Raw genomic sequence first — 19124 nt, 5'->3', positions numbered from 1 at the left:
ATAGACAAAAAAAATAAAAATCTTGTAAAATTTCAAACAAGATGAAGGAACCCATCAAAAATTCCACATCACGCATCACTAACTCAATGGTCAATACTCAAGGTGCTCCAACCAGATAATAATTCATTCTCTTTTTTTCTTTGTTTTGTTCTTTGATTTTTATTTTGTACATATTGTTCAGAGCCTCGGCATTTCTTAGGGGTTCTTATAATGCTATAAATTAAAAGCACTTAATATAATTTAAAAAAGGAATTAAAAAAAGAAATATTAATTTTTATTCTGTATTTTTTAAAAGCTAGAATTACAAAAAAATTTAAATGCTAAAATTTTAAGGGCCCCTGAACCAATTTCAAAATCGAATTAAAAAAAAAAAACCATAGATTTTTCTTTTGTATTTTTGGTCCTTTTTTTAGCATTCTTTGAGTTTTCCTTTTTACATATTTTAAACGCTATTAAAAAACAAAATTTACAAAAATAACAACACAATATAATTTTATTTATGTTTCGTTTTTTGGCTTCTTAAAATTAAGAAACAATTACACAAATATTTGCTGTTTTCCAGAATTTCACCTAAACTTAATTATACAAATATTTGTTATTTTCAAGAATTTCAACTAAACTTAATTACACAAATATTTGCTATTTTCAAGAATTTCACATAAAATTTCTGTTATTACCGATCACTATCTCTATTTATCCGTATTCTAAAAATGACTAAATTACCCTTCTCAGATTTCAAGATCCGAAATATTTACTCTCAAAAAGTAAATTCACCGGGGGCCTTTCAGAATATTTGAAAAGAGTCGAGGAGTAGTCTTGTCCAATCCCTTACATCCGCGCTTCTCATAAATTCTTTGGGCTTCCGAAAAGCACTACTCTCTCTTTCTCTCTTGCTTTGTATCTTTCTTTCTCTCTTGCTCTTGAATTTGAAGGCGCGTTTCTCTCTCTCTTCTCTGCAACTTAAACCTGTGGAAGATAGATCAAGCATCAGTAACTCAATAGTCAATACTCAAAGTGTCCCAAACAGATGGTAATTCATTCTCTCTCTCTCTCTCTCTCTCTCTCTCTCTCTCTTGTTGCAATTCTTTTGTTGTTATTTTGTACATGTTGTAAACGACATTAAAAAACAGAAGATGCAAAAAGAATAAAACCATATAATTTTATTTATTATTCTTCTTTTTTCATTTTAAAATTGTACCTTTTAAAGGCTTTGATAATGCTAGAATTTTAAAGCTCTTAATACAAATTTAAAACCAAATTAAAAGAGGAAATATTGATTTTTATTCTGTATTTTTGGACCTTTTCTTCAGGGCTTTTACTACTTTGAAGCCCAATTCAAAAGCTAGAATTAAGATAAGAACTTAAAATCCTAGAATTTAAAAGCCCTTAAACCAATTTCAATACCCAACTAAAAAAAAAAAAGAAAACATCGATTTTTATTTTATATTTTTGATTTTTTTAGGTAGGGCTCATACTTGCATTCTCCGATTTTTCTATTTCATATATAGTAAACGCAACGCCCTTAAAAAAATTGAAAATCGAAAAAAGAATAACACAATATAATTTTATTTGTATAAAATTATATAAAAAAATAAGGAGTTTTGTTTGTAATGCATTTTTTAATGTTTTTCATTATTTTGACAAAGATTGAAAAGTTGTCTTGGTCTTTAATACTTTTTTTTATAATTTTCCATCTCTTTTTAAAAAAATAAAAAATATTCCTTAACACAAATGGATTCTTTAAAATCTATTTTTAAATAAATTTTCAGTTTTATTCAGATGTGCTTTGTTTAATCATATTTTAAATATATTTTTCACATTTTATTTAGTTTTTTATTATTTTTTAACATTTTTTTGACTGCCCGATACTCGGCCGATCAAAACCACCAATATACTGGTTAGTACCAAGTAACCGATTTTAACTCCATGTCCGGATAACTCTTCCTATTTGATATTATCTACTCGAGTGAACACTGGCAATGCAAAAAATAAATTAATTTTTTTATACCATGGAGATTATTATTATTTTTTACTCTTTTGCCTTTTTTTACTTATTTAATTTTAGTTTTGTTTTGGCTTCGTAAAATTAAATTTATAAGGGTCTTTTAATCTATTTAAAAAATAATTAAGGGTAGTCTTGTCTAATCACCTAAAATTAAGAGATCAAAGTTAGCGGCAACATCGCGCTCCCTGAATTGTGATAAGCGCTACTCTGTCTCTTTTTCTCTCGGGCTCGTTAAGGCCCGTTTCAGAGGGAGGGCAACTGCCAAGGTAAGAGACAAATACAGAATTTAAAAAAAAAAAAAAAAAGGGTAGTGCTTCATGCATCTTCACTGTAAAAACCTTGATGGCACGTTTCTTTAGCTTTGTTATATGTGTAGAGATTTGGTTCGGAAATGTACGGATTTCTTTTTTTTTGGTCAAAGGCTTTGATAAGCTCTCACCGGTGAACTAATTTTAAAAACAATAATATATAGTTAAAAAGAATCCAAGAAATAGTTAGAATTTTAGAAAAGTAGATAACAAATATTTAAATAAAAATTTAAACAAGGTTTTACAAGAAAGAAATAGATCATAAAAAATTCCACATCTAAGTATAAGTAACTAAATAGTCAATACTAAAAAGTACCTAAATAGATAATAATTCAGTCTCTCTCTCTGTCCCTCTCTTTTTCCTTATTTCTCTTTTCTAATTCATTCTCTCTCTCTCTCTCTCTCACTCTTTTTCCTTATTTCTCTTTTGATTTTTGTTTCATCTTTCGCTCTTTTTTTTTTTTTGTTTGCATTCTTTGTACATAATATAAATGCTATTGAAAAACCAAAAATGCTAAAAGAACAATACACTATGCTTTTATTTATTATTATTATTTTCATTTAAGCTCCTACCTCTTAAAGGTTCTCATAATGCTGGAATTTAAAAGCACTTCAAATAATTTCAAAACTGAATTAAAAAAGAAATATTGATTTTTATTGTATTTTTTTGTGTTTTTTTAGGGTTTTTACTATTTCAAAGCTGACTTTAAAAGCTACAATAAAAAACAGAAATTAAAATACTAAAATTTTAAAAGCCCTTGAACCAATTTCAAAATCGAATTAAACAAAAGAACATAGATTTTTCTTGTGTAATTTTGGTTGTAGGGCTCTTTTTTGCATTATCTTATTTTTCTTTTTTACATATTGTAAACACCCTTAAAACAACAAGAAATTGCAAAAATAATAACAATACATAATTTTATTTATTTTTAGTTTTTTTTTCCATATTTTATTTTTATTTTGAAACATAAAGATCCAGGGCAATTTTGAAAAAAATAATAGTTTAAAGCATACAAAATTTTGAATGTGATAAGTGAAAAATTTTAGATGATATTGTACTAAAACTAATATATATATATATATATATATATATATATATATATATATATATATGCCGGATTTTCACTAGGGCTTTCAGGGAATTTAAAAAAGAGTCGAGAGGCAGTCTTGTCAAATCAGTTAAATCTGCACTTGTCATAATTATCACCCCTTGAAATCCGCTCTTTTGATAAAATTCGGAGTGCTTCTGATAAAGGCTATTTTCTCTCTCTTTCTTTTCTTTTTTATAACTTATTTTCTCTCTCTATTTATTGGTTTATCTAACTCTGTATACTTACACATAATTCCCTTTCTCTCTCTTGCTTTATATAGATACATCTCTCTCTCTCTTGAATTGAAGTCTCAGTTCTCTCTCTCTTGTCTGCAAGTTAGTTAAGCTGTTTGTGGAAGATAGGAGAGCGAGGGGAAGGTAAGAGATACATCTTCTGTTTTTTAATGTCATTTCTGCATCCCTGCTCCTCATTTCTTTATTTTCTTTAACCTCAATTGCCCTAATTGTCAAAAATAAAAGTATATAATTAAATAAAATCAAAAAAATAATAACAATTTTGTAAAAATAGACAAAAAAATAAAAATCTTGTAAAATTTCAAATAAGATGAAGGAACCATCAAAAATTCCACATCAAGCATCACTAACTCAATGGTCAATACTCAAGGTGCCCCAACCAGATAATAATTCATTCTCGTTTTTTTTGTTTGCATATTGTTTATAGCCTCGGATCTTCTTAAGGTTTCTTATAATGCTATAAATTAAAAGCACTTAAAATAATTTCAAAACGGCATTAAAAAAAGAAATATTAATTTTTATTCTGCATTTTTTAAAAGCTATAATTACCAAAAAAAAATAAAAATGCTAAAATTTTAAAGGCCCTTGAACCAATTTCAAAAAAGGAAACCATAGATTTTTCTTTTGTATTTTTGGTCCTAGGGCTCTTTTATGCATTCTCTGATTTTTCCTTTTTACATATTGTAAATTACAAAAATAACAACACGATATAATTTTATTTATTTTTAGTTTTTTGGCTTCTTAAAATTAAGAAAAAATTACAAAAATATTTACTATTTTCCAGAATTTCACCTAAATTTAATTACACAAATATTTTCTATTTTCAAGAGTTTCACCTATACTTAATTACACAAATATTTGCTATTATCAAGAATTTCACATAAATTTTCTCTTATTATCCCTTCTATACTATAACATTTTATCGGTATTTTAAAAATGACTAAATTACCCCTCTCAGATTTCATGATCCGAAATATTTATTTTCCAAAACTAAATTCACTGGAGGCCTTTCAGAATATTTGAAAAGAGTCGAGGGGTAGTCTTGTCCAATCCCTTAAATCCGCGCTTCTCATAAATTCTTTGGGCTTCCGATAAACATTACTCTCTCTCTGTCATTCTTTGGTTTACCCATCTCTATCTCTAAAACATATTCCTCTCTCTCTCTCACTCTTTGGTTTACCCATCTCTCTCTCTAAAACATATTCCTCTCTCTCTCTCTCTAAAACATATTCCTCTCTCTCTCTCTCTAAAACATATTCCTCTCTCTCTCTCTCTTGCTTTGTATCATTCTCTCTCGCGCTCTTGAATTGAAGGCGCGTTTCTCTCTCTCTTTTCTGCAACTTAAACCTGTGGAAGATAACTGTTTCTTCATGTGATTTCTGCATTTTCAGTAAAAAATAGATAAAATTTCAAATAAGATGTTAAAGAAGGAACCCATCGAAAATTCCACATGAAGCATCAATAACTCAATAGTCAATACTCGATGTGTCCCAAACAGATTGTAATTCATTCTCTCTCTCTCTTTTTTCTTTTTTCTCAATTCTTTGATTTTTATTTTGTACAAATTGTAAACGCCATTAAGAAATCGAAGATGCCAATAGAATGAAACCATATAATTTTATTTATTATTCTTCTTTTTTCATTTTTAAACATCTACTTTTTAAGGGTTTTGATAATGCAAGAATTTAAAAGCTCTTAATACAATTTTAAAACCGAATTAAAAGAGGAAATATTGATTTTTATTCCGTATTTTTGGTCTTTTTTTTTCAGGGCTTTTACTATTTTGAAGTCCAAGTCAAAAGTTAGAATTAAGAAAAGAATTTAGAATCTTAGAATTTAAAAGCCCTTAAACCAATTTCAATACCAAACTAAAAAGAAAGAAAGAGAGATTTTTGTTTTTTATTTTTTATATTTTTAGGTAGGGCTCTTTCTTGCATTCTCTTTTTTTTTTTTCTATTTTACATATAGTAAACGCCCTTAAAAAAAATTGAGAATAGCAAAAATATATATTTTATTTATTTATTTATTTATTTTGCATTTTAAGCTCCTACCTTTTAAATTTTATAATGCTAAAATTTAAAAGCCCTTAAAACAATTTCAAAACCGAATAAAAAAGAATTTCTGTTTTTTCCCTTGCATTTTCAGTAATGGCTTTTAAATTCTAAAAATCCTCCTTTCTATTTACTGTAGTGATATGAAAGAAAGCAAGGAAGAAAAGAAGGTTGATGGGGTTTTGAAGAAAGACATAGAAGATCACGAGGTAGATAACTTGGGATCACGTGTTTATTTCCTTTTTTTTTTTTCAAATTAAAACTACATGATATGTGTGAACAATTTCTCATGCAGTAACTGATAGCATTTTTTGACTAAATAACTTTGTTACAGATGGAGCAGAAGCAGCACATTAATACTACTCAGCAACTAGAAAAGGAATTATTTGAAGCACGAACCTCGGCAGCTGGAGTAGTTGGTTCTACCAGAAGAACACAAGAGCTTCTGATGATGAACATAGAAGCCAACCGAAAGATTAAGGCACTTAATAGGGAACTCACAGAGAAAGATCGAAAGATGAAACTCCTAGCACAGTTAGCCAGTGCTCTTTCAAGTAAAGAATGTGACTCACAGAGAAAGCTACAAGCATTTCGTGATGAAAGCGCACAAAAACTACTTGCTCTTCAAGAAGAAATAAACAAGATGAAATGTGGTGTGATGATGGCAAAAGATATTGCAGAAAATTTTTACCAGGGAGTGAAAGAACCAGTCGAGGAGTTAAAGGAGAAAGAAAGTGAAATTCAAAGCTTGGAAGAGCTAAACAGTGTTCTTTTAGGAAAGGAAAGAGAAGCAAATGATGAGCTGCAAGCAGCTCGTAAAGCTGCAGTTGAGGTATAGTTCTACAACTCTTTTGGAAAAATATAACCCTCAAAATTAAGATTTATATGTTTTAAAAGACAACAATATACTGTTTAATTACACAGGCATACTTTGGAGGATCCACTTTTCTTCATGATTTCTTTCAATGTATAACCATCTTTTTTCAAATTTTATTTTCTGATGGTTGTAACTTCTGAAGCTGACATATATCCATTCTTGCAGTATTTTGAGAAGAAACCACATAATCGTTCATTTATAGGTGTGAAGAGAATGGGGGTCCTTGATGAGCAGCCATTTACTCGTGCTGTAAAAGCAAAGCTTTCAAATGAAGAATGGGATTTGAGGGCATCAGAGTTATGCTCCTTATGGGAAGAACGCACAAGAAACCCATCTTGGCATCCTTTCAAGACAGTTACTATTGAAAGCATGGACAGAGTATGTAACGCTGAATTTTGTGAATTTTTTCAAATTGGCATTCCTGGACAAATGCATATACCTGAAAATAACATATATGATAATGGCATAACTAGATGATGATATGCTTCACATAGCTGCATATGTGTGATTGTAGATATTACAAAATGTGCACATCTCCATATATGCTTTCAACTTCACTAGATGCATTGGATTTTCTTGGACATTTATGATTTCCTGCCTCATTAAGTAACTTGTTTGATGGTTTCCATGTATTCATACATTTATGGAGGCATAAATGGATGGGCGTTTTGGCATTTTATTCACCCCCATCCCCTCTCTCTGTATGCTGGTCAGCAAATGCGATCGAACCCCGAAAATTTAGAAGGACCTCATTTCTATTCGGTGGCAGGATCAACAAGCAAATGCATATGCATCTTCCAAGGACTTCATTTCTATTAGGTTGCAGGATCAACAAGCAAATCCATATGCATCTTCTCAGACCTTCCTGTTAATTTGTTTAGCATTCACTACATGATCTAGTTAACATTTTTGCATTTCAATTTTTTGCTTTTAAACAGAACTAAGTTGAAGTAAGGATCTGGGCCTTTGGGCTCAAAACATGGGGCTGTAAAGATGCATTTTTCCAGCCCAAAATATGACAGATACTGAAAGAAATGCATATTAGATACGATAATGATCAAGATGTAATGTTTTTACTGTAGACATCATGGTAACTTTCTCTATAGCTCTCATTTGGATTCTATATTTTTTAAAGCCAACGCATTTTTTTTGGCTCAAGATGGTCGCTTTGGGAGATAGACCATCAGAATCAATTTGCGTCGAATATAGCATAAACTCGCAGGTGGATCATGAAAGTGTTAAATTTTATAAATTCCTTTTCGCCTGCAAACATATTGACCTATTAGATGTGGGTTAACTTCCCCTATGTGTATCTTCTTAAATTCTTGATCTTATTGAGACATTAATGATTTCTTTTTAGTTTGTTTTTTATCATGCTTCTGATTTCATGGAAAATTTTGGTGATGGTGCAGGAGGTCATCGATGAAAATGATGACAAGTTGAGAGAACTCAGAGACGAATATGGGGATGAAGTTTTCAAAGCTGTGGAAACGGCAATGCTTCAACTCAATGAATACAATCCAAGTGGAAAATACCCTGTTCCTATTCTCTGGAGTTTCAAAGAAGGAAGGCAGGCCAAATTGGAAGAAGTAATTCATCATTTGGTGAATCAAATCAAGAACAAAAAGAGTAAGACATGGCATAGGTAGTAGTGTTTGTGCAGGGTACGGACAGTTAGATATGTCAGGTTTTATTTATTGGCCTAGATTTTGGCCCTACACCTTGGAGATGCTCATTATTTTTGTTGAAGTATACATTTATTGATGTGGTAATGAAAATAATGTTTGGTTATCATTTATTTCACTTTTACAGCTGATGTTGCACGGTTTCATATGTTTCTATCATTCTCTGCTAACATGTAAGTGAAATGAACACAGTAAATGGAACTCTGGTTATTGGGGAATGGTAATTTATTGCCAAAGCCAACATTATAGTTAGTAATGAGGAGAATAATAGGGTAAAAATGAAATGTCACTAAACCAAAAAACTGGCATTAGGTGTGTTTAGATCCACATAATTGGAGGCATTAATTTGGAGAGAAAGTATGGATCACCAAAAATTACGTTAAAAATTATGAACTTTTGTGATTTGGCTCAAAGAAGACCCAGAAAAATTAGATTTGAATAGATGACATGTCAAAAATTAAGCAATTTAAAAATTGCAAACTTTTGGGATTTGTCTTAAAAACAATTGAAACAAATAGATTTGTGATGACGTGCCAAAATTGAGGCATGTTAAAAATTATTAATTATCGAGACTTGATTAAAAAAACAAAATAGGAAGTGTGAGTTAGTTCAAGTGAAAGATTCAAAATAGACAAGGAGTAAGGCCAAAAGAATATGGTAGTAGTGAGAAAAGATATGAGGACTTATGGTCTCATTGAAGATCTGATTCTTAATAGAGTAGAATAGCGGACTAGGATTCGTATGGGCGACCCTAATTAATTAAAAAAAGCAATGATGATTAAAAATTAAAGTGAAAAAAAAATGAAATTTCATAGATGACGTGAAATAAAATTACAATCTGCATAAGAGCATGCAATGAGTCTATGTAAAAATACAATAAAATCATTGAACAATAACCTTATGCCAAGACTTGATATCAATTAGAGCAACCTGACAATTTTTTGGCCTAAATTGTCATTAAAAGCAACAATTGATCTGCTCCTACTGTCATGACACGAAAATGGAGGCATACAATGGGACGACAACAATGATTCTAAACACAACTACATCAAATATCAAGAACAATAATTTTGAGGTGGAGGATTGTCCTGCATCTCAAAAAATTAATAATAATAATAATAAATTATAGGCTTGAAAATAACAAAAAAAACCCAAAAAAATGAAACAATAGTTTATCTAAATTATTTTGTTGCGCTATAAATGAAGAAACGAAAAAACCCTGAAAAAAGTTTGAAATCTAATAAAACTTGTGGACATAGAAAGAACAACATTAGGCTCACTTGTGCCAAGCAATCTATGTAAGCAAACACAGGTATTTGAACCTCAACCCCATTCCTAACCACATTCCTATTTTTTTTGAGGAGTACTCTTTTTTAAGAGAATATGTTTTCTTTTTTTTTTGGAATACATAAGTGAACATGTTCTTTAGGAACGCGGTTCTTGTGGGGAGCATATTTTTTTTTTTTTGGAATTATTATTGGTTAAATTAAGATTCTTGATTTAGTCTCTTGTTATCTCAAAACCAAAATTCAAATTTTTTAGATCAATGGGAAATTTTAAAAAGGAAAAAGTTTATATAAGGGCAAGGCCCTGAATAATTAAATTAAGATGCACCTCAAAAATTTCACTAGAAGTGGTTGCTTCGATGCTCAAAAATCTTCAAATTGATCATCTGGACCACAAGATGCATGGACATGAGAAAAAATGGATTTCAATTCTTGGAAATATTGCATCTTATAAAGCACATTCGGACCGTTAATTTTCAAGATTTTTAAGTATTCATAGATCTGCTCAATCTACACTATTGTATTTACTTATTTTTCGGTAAGTCAGTTGGGGAGAAGGCCCCTACCCGTTTTATATTAATAATAAAAAAAAAAAAATGGGTAGGGGGCCTTCACCCCCACAGACTTACCCAAAAATAAATAAAATTAGACTTACCCAAAAATACATAAAATTGAAGCTTTAAGTTTTATAATTAGAGATGAAAATAAATTTTCAGGCCATCACAAATATTTCTGATATTCAAACATCTTTCGACACTATTTGAAGGTGTGCTTTCCTTTGATTGTTTAGGGCCTCGGCCTTATACAAACCACACCCTTTTAAAGTAGTTTAAGTTTCAAAAAATAACGTGTTTAATATTATTTAAGAAAACTATTTTATTTTCTCACGCTTTTGAGATAATTTTTGTGTTATTAATGAAATTCCTAATGTTTTGATGAATTTGGAACTCCGCAAGTCCATTCTCCGATTGACATATTTGAAGCACGAGAAATGGTTTGAATGCAATAAAGTGGCTCATGTTAAAAAGTGTAAAATAAAAACTTCCTTTTTAACCTATTTGGACTGGCAATCTGGGGTTCTTAACAATAACACGGCAAAGGTTTGAAAATTCGGTGTTCCGGATCAGAATCAGCCGATTCATATTAAGAATTAGTCGGGCTTATTTAGATCCCAAAAAAATATAGGGAACCGGCCAGTTCCCCTTATGAATGTGCCAGTTCCGTTCAGTTCGTACCGGTTCTCTTGCCGAAGTGAGTGCCCTATCAAAGAATTGGTACCAACCAGCTTCACATTTTATTTTTTAATCACTAAATTGGCCAGAACCGGCCTCGACTAATTTTTAATTTGTTTTGGATTGTTGATCCTTCAAACCACAAAAATCCTGAAGACCTATTTGGGTCATCTATTTTTTTACATCAAGTTGAACCATGGGTTTTCGAAAAAAACAAATTGCATACGGTGCCCGTCTAATTTCTTTTTTAAAAATATTTCTTTTTCAATTTATTTTTATTGGTAAATACTTTGGTTAGTTGTGGACTTTGCACGTATAGTAAGTAGATCATGTATAGCAAATATATTTGGTAGGCGTGATTGCTATATTTTTCTGTATCTCCTTCACACAGATTTGAGAACAGTCTCTTTATTTGTTTGTTTGTTTATTCATTCGTAAACAAAGGCCTGTTTGAACTGGTACAATTTGGCGGACAAAGCCATCTTCTTTCCTCCGCCCATTCGGGACAAGGGGCAATGGGTCGAGTTTGCTGTACCCAGACCCGTATAGTATTCAGGTCCAAGTTTGGATCGGACACAATATGTCGGGTTCAAAAGTTGGACTCATACCCATACCCATCCGGTCCCGAGTCTTTCCCTTTAGGTCTCAGGTTTGGTCTGGTCTATTGCCACCCTCACTGTGAACTTTTGTTTTTTTTTTGCCCTTTTTTCTATCATATACTCATATTTTCGCAAGCCGTTTGATTTGTCGTTTAGTGGCTAAAGATAACTATGAGTTCTTATTGTATACGATCCTTAATACATCAAACAAATAGGGCTTAAAGTATTTTATCTCCAACAGTTTACAAGTACATGTTGGGTTCAACTAGACTGGGACCTGTACCCAAATAGTGTTCGGATCCAAATATTAGACCCATACTCAAACTCGTGTTAGGTATACTAGATGGGTCCCAAGTCAAAGCTTGGGTTTTGGGGGTCTAGGTGGTCCTGAAGTACCAAGCTTCAAAGTCTATGAGTAGAGTTCGGTGAGACCTTTAGGGTTTTGAGGGTGTAGGGCATAGTTAGCAAGCCGGGACTTTCAATAAATCTGCTCATCTTAAAATCGAAAAAAATTCGTTTTTATTTTAAAAAGTCAGATGAAAAAATCGGATAAAAAATATATATCAGGAAAAATACTTCATGTAAAGATATCACCAATATATCGGACTAGGCTCAAAAAATTGGATAAATACATATAAAAAAAATACACCGTACCAAACCTATTTAAATACATATCAAAAAAATACACCACATAAATTTGGTCATTAAATACTTTAGCAAATATCACACCCACTTAAGTATATACCAAAAAATAGAAACGATTTTTTTTATCATCAAATTCTTTAACAATGATATAACAACTTTATAACTATAGTTAATGATTAGGGTTTATACCTTATATATGTGCTTGCATTTGAGTTTGGGTCCTCTGTTTCTACTTTCTAGAGAGAGATGGCGTAGAGGAGCGAATGAATGAATGGGGGAACTAGTATAAAATTCTTCGACATTACCATATTTTTGGCAGAAACCAGGCGTTGAACTTCACGGAATATGATGATTGAGATTTGAGAGGGAAGAAAGTGATCTCTAAAACTTTTTTCTAGCAAAAATGGCAGCCCGTGGAGAGAAAGACAGTGATTTTTATGCAATTTTATGGTTGAAGAATGAGTGCTCTGCTTCAGATCTCAAAAAAAATGCATACAAAAGGCTCGCACTTGTTAGAATAACACCATTTATCTATTTGCATTTTCTATTCACTTAATCCTTTTCCTATCACTATTGCTGTTTCTTGATTCGAAATGTTACAGGGTAAAAATTTTCTACGTTTTAGCTTTCCGAAACTTTGGCATTATGTTTTTCGATTGTTTTCGAAATTCCGCATTGTGTAGCTTTCATCTCTTTTATATAAAACTTTTGCTACTCTTATTTTTGAGGATTTTCAGTAATTCGTATCAAAAGTTTTTTAATTCTGTTAAGATAAGACCATTTTTTCATAGAGATTATAGAGAGAGAAACATGGCCCTTTTTATTTTTTAACAGATGTTTTTTTTGTCCCGTTTTATTTGTTTTTCAAAAAATCGCATTTTAAACAGTATTATGAAAAATACATGTTTTTTTTGACGAACTTTTCAAAAAAAAAAAGGCTTTTAAAACATTTTTTTAAAATTTACCGATTAGTCGCCAAATTGCTAACTATGGTCTAGGGTGGTAGAAAGGTTAAGAACACTCTCAAGGCTTAAAAAGAAAATTGCAAAAACCCCCTGAAAATAGATTAGTTTACGCATGTTACCCCACCCAACTTTTTTTAACAACTTCCCACCATGTTTCCTAGCAAATATCTCTTATACAAAAAAAGGTATTTTTTTATGAATAAAATACATTTCCCTCATGTAACAAATCATTTTCAGATCCCAATAAAAGGAAACACCGAACCACACTTGTACAACATAGGACTGCTCACTTCAAAAAGCTGGACCGCTACTCCATAACGCCGGACTGTGGCCCTTCAAAATGTCGGACCACCATATCAAAACGGTGGATTGGCCATTCAAAATGTCGAACCGCAATTTCAAAAAGCTGGACCGCCCATTCCAACAAAAAATAGTCATTGGACGCCTATTCCAGCAAGAAGTAATCGCCCGACCGCCACCATGAAATGTCGGACCAGCCATTCTATAGCAACTTCAAAAAGCCAGACTGCCCATTCCAGCAAAAAATAATCACCGAACCGCCCATTCCAGCATGAAATGTCGGACCGGCCATTCTACCTCAACTTCAAAAAGCCGGACCGCCCATTCTAGCAATAAATAATCGCCGGACCTCCTATTCCAGCAAAAAGTAATCGCCGGACCGCCACCAAGAAATGTCGGACCAGCCATTCTACCGCAACTTCAAAAAGCCGACCGCCCATTCCAGCAAAAAATAATCGCCGGACCGCCCATTCCAGCAAAAAATAATCGTCGGACCGCCCATTCCAACAAAAAATAATCGCCGGACCGCCCATTCCAGCAAAAAGTAATCGCCGGACGGCCACCATGAAATGTCGGACCGGCCATTCTAACAAAATAATCATCAAACCGCGTGTTCAAAATACTAGACCGCCCTCTCCAACTAAAATAACTAAAATAATGTTATGTGAGGGAAGTGTATTTTCGGCTAAAAAAATGAACTTTTTTCATGGGGGTATTTCCTAAGAAAAATACGGTGGGAGTAAACTGCATGAAAAGTCCGGGTTTTTGCAATTTTTCAAAAAAAATTTGCCCTAAACAAATCAAATTTGGGGTTTTATGGAGTGGTTAAAATGTGACTGTCAAAAATGTGGTGGCAGCTCAATCTGGATCAATCTTACAAATATGTGTTGAACATCAACATTGCATTGTTGGTGATTGGTGGGGCCATCTTGTGTTCTCATGCTCATTCCCTCTTATTTTTATGTATTATTTATTTATTTATATTTAAGGGCTTGAAAAAGTAAGCTTAGAGGGTCATTTAGCTTAGAGGGTCATTTAGGTTAATAGTATTGATTAAAGGGGAAATAAAGGTTAAACATGGTTTGGGAAGCTTCACAATCAATGTTTAAGCCAAAGATAAGCCAAAGAAGACTTCATGGGTGGTTTAGCTTAATTAAATAGGTTTAAAAGGTGGCTTGTCCTGGGCAATTCTTCTAATGGTGAGGCTAATTATGAAGTTTTAAGTTAATTAAAAAAGAATTTTCTAATCATGGGGCTTTTTTGGTATTCTCAGGAAGTGGCTATGGTGCATGGAGCATGAGAAATGGGATTAAGAGGGGCTATGCACTTTATTGATTAGTGTGGTCCACAATAAGGTTTTAGGTGAAATTATGAAATTTTTCTTAGGCAAGAGGCGGGTTTTATGCTCAAGGCAAAGAAATGTTGTCTCTCTAAGTCTAGGTTTTAAGGTTTTAGGTAAGGAAACCTTGGAAATTTTAGTGAGAAACAACAGGAAAAGGAAAAACATTTATATAGAGCCTTGGCTCTAAACAATCAAATTAGAGTGTATTTTAAAAATTTCATTAGAAGAGGTTTTTCTGATGTCTAAATATGATCATCGATATCAATATGTATAGATATATCAATTTACATGGACATGAAAAAAAAATGGATTTCAAAGTTTTGAAAATAGTGTATATTATAATGCACAGTCAATTTTCAAGTTTTCATAAATCTTCTAGATCCACACTATTTTTTTAAGCTTGAAATTTTATCATTAGAGATGAAAATATAATTTAGGAAACCGGGGCTTCCAGTTACCAAACTGTGACCCCTCTCTCTCTCTCTCTGCCCACGACGAAACCAGCACTCACCTCTCTCTCTCTCTCTCTTTCTCTACGAAATCATGTTTATTTTTTTCCTTCATCAAGGTTAAGTTTTTTGGTTGCATATTGACTGATTTTGGGCGCCCTTTGAAGTTCAAGCTCAAGGGATTCAGGTAAGTATAATATTTGATTGAGGTTTCTTTCTCTAAATCTCATGTGTACTTTGTAGATTTCTGACAACTTTATGTTAAAATTTTGATTTGACTAAAGGTCTCTGTAGTTTTGTGCATCTCACATCCTATTTGTAAATGGGGTTGCATTCTTTCTTCCTTTTTCATTTTCTTTGCATACTCCTGGGTCTTTAAATTTGAGGCTTTACAGGGGTTTATCTGATCTATAAAATTCTCTCTCTAACCTTACAAAGGTCTCTCTAATATAGGTCTTTCAAGGGAAATATGTTTGTCTCTGTTCAATAACCGTTCTCTTTTTACTTTAGATCTTTGCAAGAATAGGTTATTTTGGCTTGCTCACTAGTCACATGCCATGGGCTTTAAGAAAGGAGAGTCCATGTTGTGTCACGAGCTTGTTCTCTCAAAAAAAATAAAAAATAAATAAATAAATAAACCCCAAACATGCATATATGTGATTTGGTTTTTTGTTTTTTTTTATTTTAATCCAAAAAAACTCCTAAACCTGCAACTGACTGTTTGGCATGTTTGATTTTTTAACTAAAAAAAGACCCTAACTTTGCAAATTACTAATTTTGGTGGGGGTTTTGTGCTAAAACAACCTACGCCTGTAAATGGGTGACTAACCAGTGACTTATTTGTGGTTTTCATTGGTCTTTTAGCTCATAAAAATCAATTTTAGTTGTGTAAACCTCATTCAGAAGAATCTGTTGCTCATTACTTTTCTGGTCACATTTGAAATGATTTTTTTTATTTTCAATGAGTTGGAATTATGAGAATTCACTTACAGTGACTCTGCTTTTCTAGTATACTACTTCTATGGATTCATTCATTACCCTCAAATCCAATTGAGTATAGTCAGAAAGAAGATACGAATCTTAATGTTTCGTTTCATTCTCCTCCTTTTTGTCTCTATCATTAGCAAATGATTCTCTTATTAATCATACAAAGAATAAACGCTGCATAAATACATAGAGGAAGTGCCTTTGTGGTTTGCATATTGAATGTCGGTTTCTTATTAAACTCAATAATTTCTCATACACAGATGAGTGAAACTTCATTCTTCCCTTTTTTTCTTTTTAATTTAAGATTGTAGCAACCCCAAATAAAATGCATAAATTATGTATCGTTTGCTGTGTATGGGTCTCTGTCTCAAACTTTTAGTATTTTATTGTTCCTTTTTTTGATTTGCAGCTTGACTCACAATGACAGCTACAGTTCAGATCAAATGGAACTACATTCTCAACTCAGATACAGTACGTTTGTATCCCTCTATTTTTGCATATGTGGGAAGGCAGCCAGCTCTATCCACACCCTGTCAATATAAAAAATGCTATCATTTTGGAAGTCTAATAGCTAGCTGGTTTTCCAGCTTTGTGTTTCCAAGAGCTCATAACTAGTTGCATAGTGGGTGAATCAAATGTACATTCTATTTTATGTAGGGACATTGTAGAGTGAGCAAATGCTCCATTTTTTAATGAAGTATTTGAGTACAAATCATTGCTAGAAAAACCGGCTGGTTAACTCGAAACCGCTAGGGTTTCGACTCCTGTTAGGGTTTTTGGTGATCTCCTAGCTTAGGGTTAAACCCCATAAATTTTTTGGCCCAAAACCGGCCGGTTTTTCAACTAATTGGACGGGTTAGTGGATATAATAGGTTTTATAAACAAATAACAGTATAGTTAAAATAACGCCCCTTATTTTCAATTGAAGCCGTTATTTGATGCAGGAATTCCCATGTTGATTTTTTCCAACTTTTTTTTATTCATTTTTTGGCTTTTTTTCATGCTTTATGGTTGTAAAATACTATTTATTGTTTGTAAACAAGCAAATTCGAATCCATGATTGAAAAATCAAGAGATTTTGTAGATTGAAATGACAGATTTTCACGCCTTTTGAAATTTCTACCATTTTTATCAAATTGATTTGTGTATTTTGATCATCAATTGATCACCCAAATTATCACCATAAGCGTCTGAAAAAGTTTCCGAGAGCTAGCAATGGCAATCCCTCATGGAGGTATGGTTTTATCATTTGTTCAAAAGTGCATAGGGGTAATTTGGTCATTTGGTCAAAAAACAGGATTAGTATTTGAAATCATAAAATATATATTTTTTTAACAATTTTGGTAGTTTTTTTAGCTTTCCAACCTTGTTTTATGGTTGCTCTATATATAAAAAACCAAGTCATTTGTAATAGCTTTCTTAGTCATTTGTGGCTCTTCAACTCTCTTGAAAACTTGGTCATTTGTAATAAAATTCTTAAATATTTGAGCATTTTAGAGTGAGATTCTTGAGTTCTTAGCTTCTTGTTTTCACTTTGCTTTCAAGTTCAATACAAGTGGAGAGGAGAGAGAAACTTTTCTTGGAGAAAGAAAATACCCCTAGAACCTCAAACTTCCTAGAACCCCAAAATTCTCTCTCTCTCTCTCTCTCTCTCTCTCTCTCTCTCTCTCTCTCTCTTGCTCCGACCCAGTGCAGGTCCGAGCACCCCCCTCTCTTTCTTTCTTTCTCTCTTTCTCTTTTCCTCTCTCTCGTCCACAAACTTTCGGACGCCCGACACTCTCTCCCTTACCCTCACTCTCTCTTAGCCCTATCTGTGCCTCTCTCCTCTTTAATCCTATCCTCTTTAATCCTATCCGCCCCCCCTCTCTTAGCCCGATCCGCCCCTCTCCCATTCTCACTCCTATCCGCCCCTCTCCCATACTCGCTCCGATCTGCCCCTCTCTCCTCTATCACCCTATCCACCCCCTCTCTCATAGCCCTATCCGCCCTTCTATCCTCCTTAACCCTATCTGCCCCTCTCTCTTAGTCCTATCCGCCCCTCTTTCCTCTTTAACCCTATCCGCCCCTCTCTCATCTTCACTCCTATCCACCCCTCTCCTCAGCCCTATCTTCCCCTCACTCATTTAATCCCTATCCGCCCCCATCTCATCTAACATCCTACCCACCCCTTTTATCTCTCTTCCCTATCCGCCCTACTTTCATCTAACCCCCTATTCATCCTACTTCTACCTCATTTCTCCATCTGCCTTATTTCCTCTATCCTCTCATCTCCCCTTAGAGTCCGGACTTGCACCATAGGCAGGTCCATCATTGTTTAACCTCATTACCCAATTTTCTCTCACTTTAAACACTCTCTTCCCTCTCTAAATCGTATTTTAAGCTCCGTATTCACTTTACTTTGCTTTTCATTTCATCATTCCTTTACTTCTTTCTTTACTTATTGTTTCTTTCACTTCTTGAGCCTTCGATTCGAGGTCATCCTGAGATAGTGTTCTAGGGTTCTAAATCTCGGATTGTACTCCAACCACCAGCTCGTACAGTAAAATCGGGTCATAAGAGACACTGATTCTCTTACACTTAGTCACTCAGGTTGGGGTCATCTTGAGTCAACTTTCTTTAGAGTTCTGACCCTTTCACTACTCTAACCACCGAGCCACACAGTATTCGGATTGAAAGAGGCTTTCATCTGCCTCTCTCTCTCTCTCTTTCTCTTGCACTTTATTCTCTCCCTTGATCATTTTTAGGGGCCTTTTTGGTTTAGTGACATAGTTATAGGCTCAGTCTTGTAACTCCACTATCCAAAACCTCCGGGTGCCAAGGATTCGAGCTTAGTACTTTTTTCCTCTTCTCCAGTAATACCTCTTAGGAGAGGTTATGCTTGGAGGCTGCCCAATTTTCTCTAGGTCGTCTCTTTACTTCTTTTGTCTTCTTCATTTTCTTCTTCTTCTTTTCACCTCTAAACTAAGTTATCATCAAGTTCTTATTCTTATTCTCTTCTTTCTTCTCTCTCTTGCTTATTTCTCTTGTCACTCCACCCCTACAACCAGA

General features: G+C 33.1%; 1 protein-coding gene and 1 long non-coding RNA gene across 2 annotated transcripts; both read left to right on the top strand.

The window, feature by feature from the left end:
* Positions 1-841: 841 nt before the first annotated feature.
* On the top strand, positions 842-8396 carry LOC18436134 (factor of DNA methylation 1). Its single transcript, XM_011625808.3, has 5 exons — positions 842-1030; positions 5849-5918; positions 6044-6541; positions 6752-6964; positions 7999-8396. Exons 2-5 carry the CDS (start codon positions 5853-5855, stop codon positions 8233-8235), a joined length of 1014 nt encoding a protein of 337 aa, XP_011624110.2. The 5' UTR covers positions 842-1030; positions 5849-5852; the 3' UTR covers positions 8236-8396.
* Positions 8397-15103: 6707 nt separating this feature from the next.
* LOC148780757 (uncharacterized) lies at positions 15104-16788 on the top strand. The gene is made up of 2 exons (XR_016061505.1): positions 15104-15276; positions 16486-16788. It is a non-coding gene; the product is annotated as an uncharacterized LOC148780757 (long non-coding RNA).
* The last annotated feature ends 2336 nt before the right edge of the window (positions 16789-19124 follow it).

Source organism: Amborella trichopoda, chromosome 8, assembly GCF_054954075.1.
Source record: "Amborella trichopoda isolate Santa Cruz 75 chromosome 8, AtrichopodaSantaCruz75HAP2 v2.0, whole genome shotgun sequence".
Classification (NCBI taxonomy): Eukaryota; Viridiplantae; Streptophyta; class Magnoliopsida; order Amborellales; family Amborellaceae; genus Amborella; species Amborella trichopoda.
Note: the sequence above shows the minus strand (reverse complement) of the source record. Positions and strands in the feature narration are given on the sequence as shown.

Excerpts from the sequence above, each read along its gene's own strand:
- LOC18436134 (XM_011625808.3), top strand. The coding sequence starts at position 5,853 with ATGAAAGAAAGCAAGGAAGAAAAGAAGGTTGATGGGGTTTTGAAGAAA. Across the intron at positions 6,542-6,751 it reads CTCGTAAAGCTGCAGTTGAG|TATTTTGAGAAGAAACCACA; the intron begins GTATAGTTCTAC and ends CCATTCTTGCAG. Across the intron at positions 6,965-7,998 it reads CTATTGAAAGCATGGACAGA|GAGGTCATCGATGAAAATGA; the intron begins GTATGTAACGCT and ends GTGATGGTGCAG.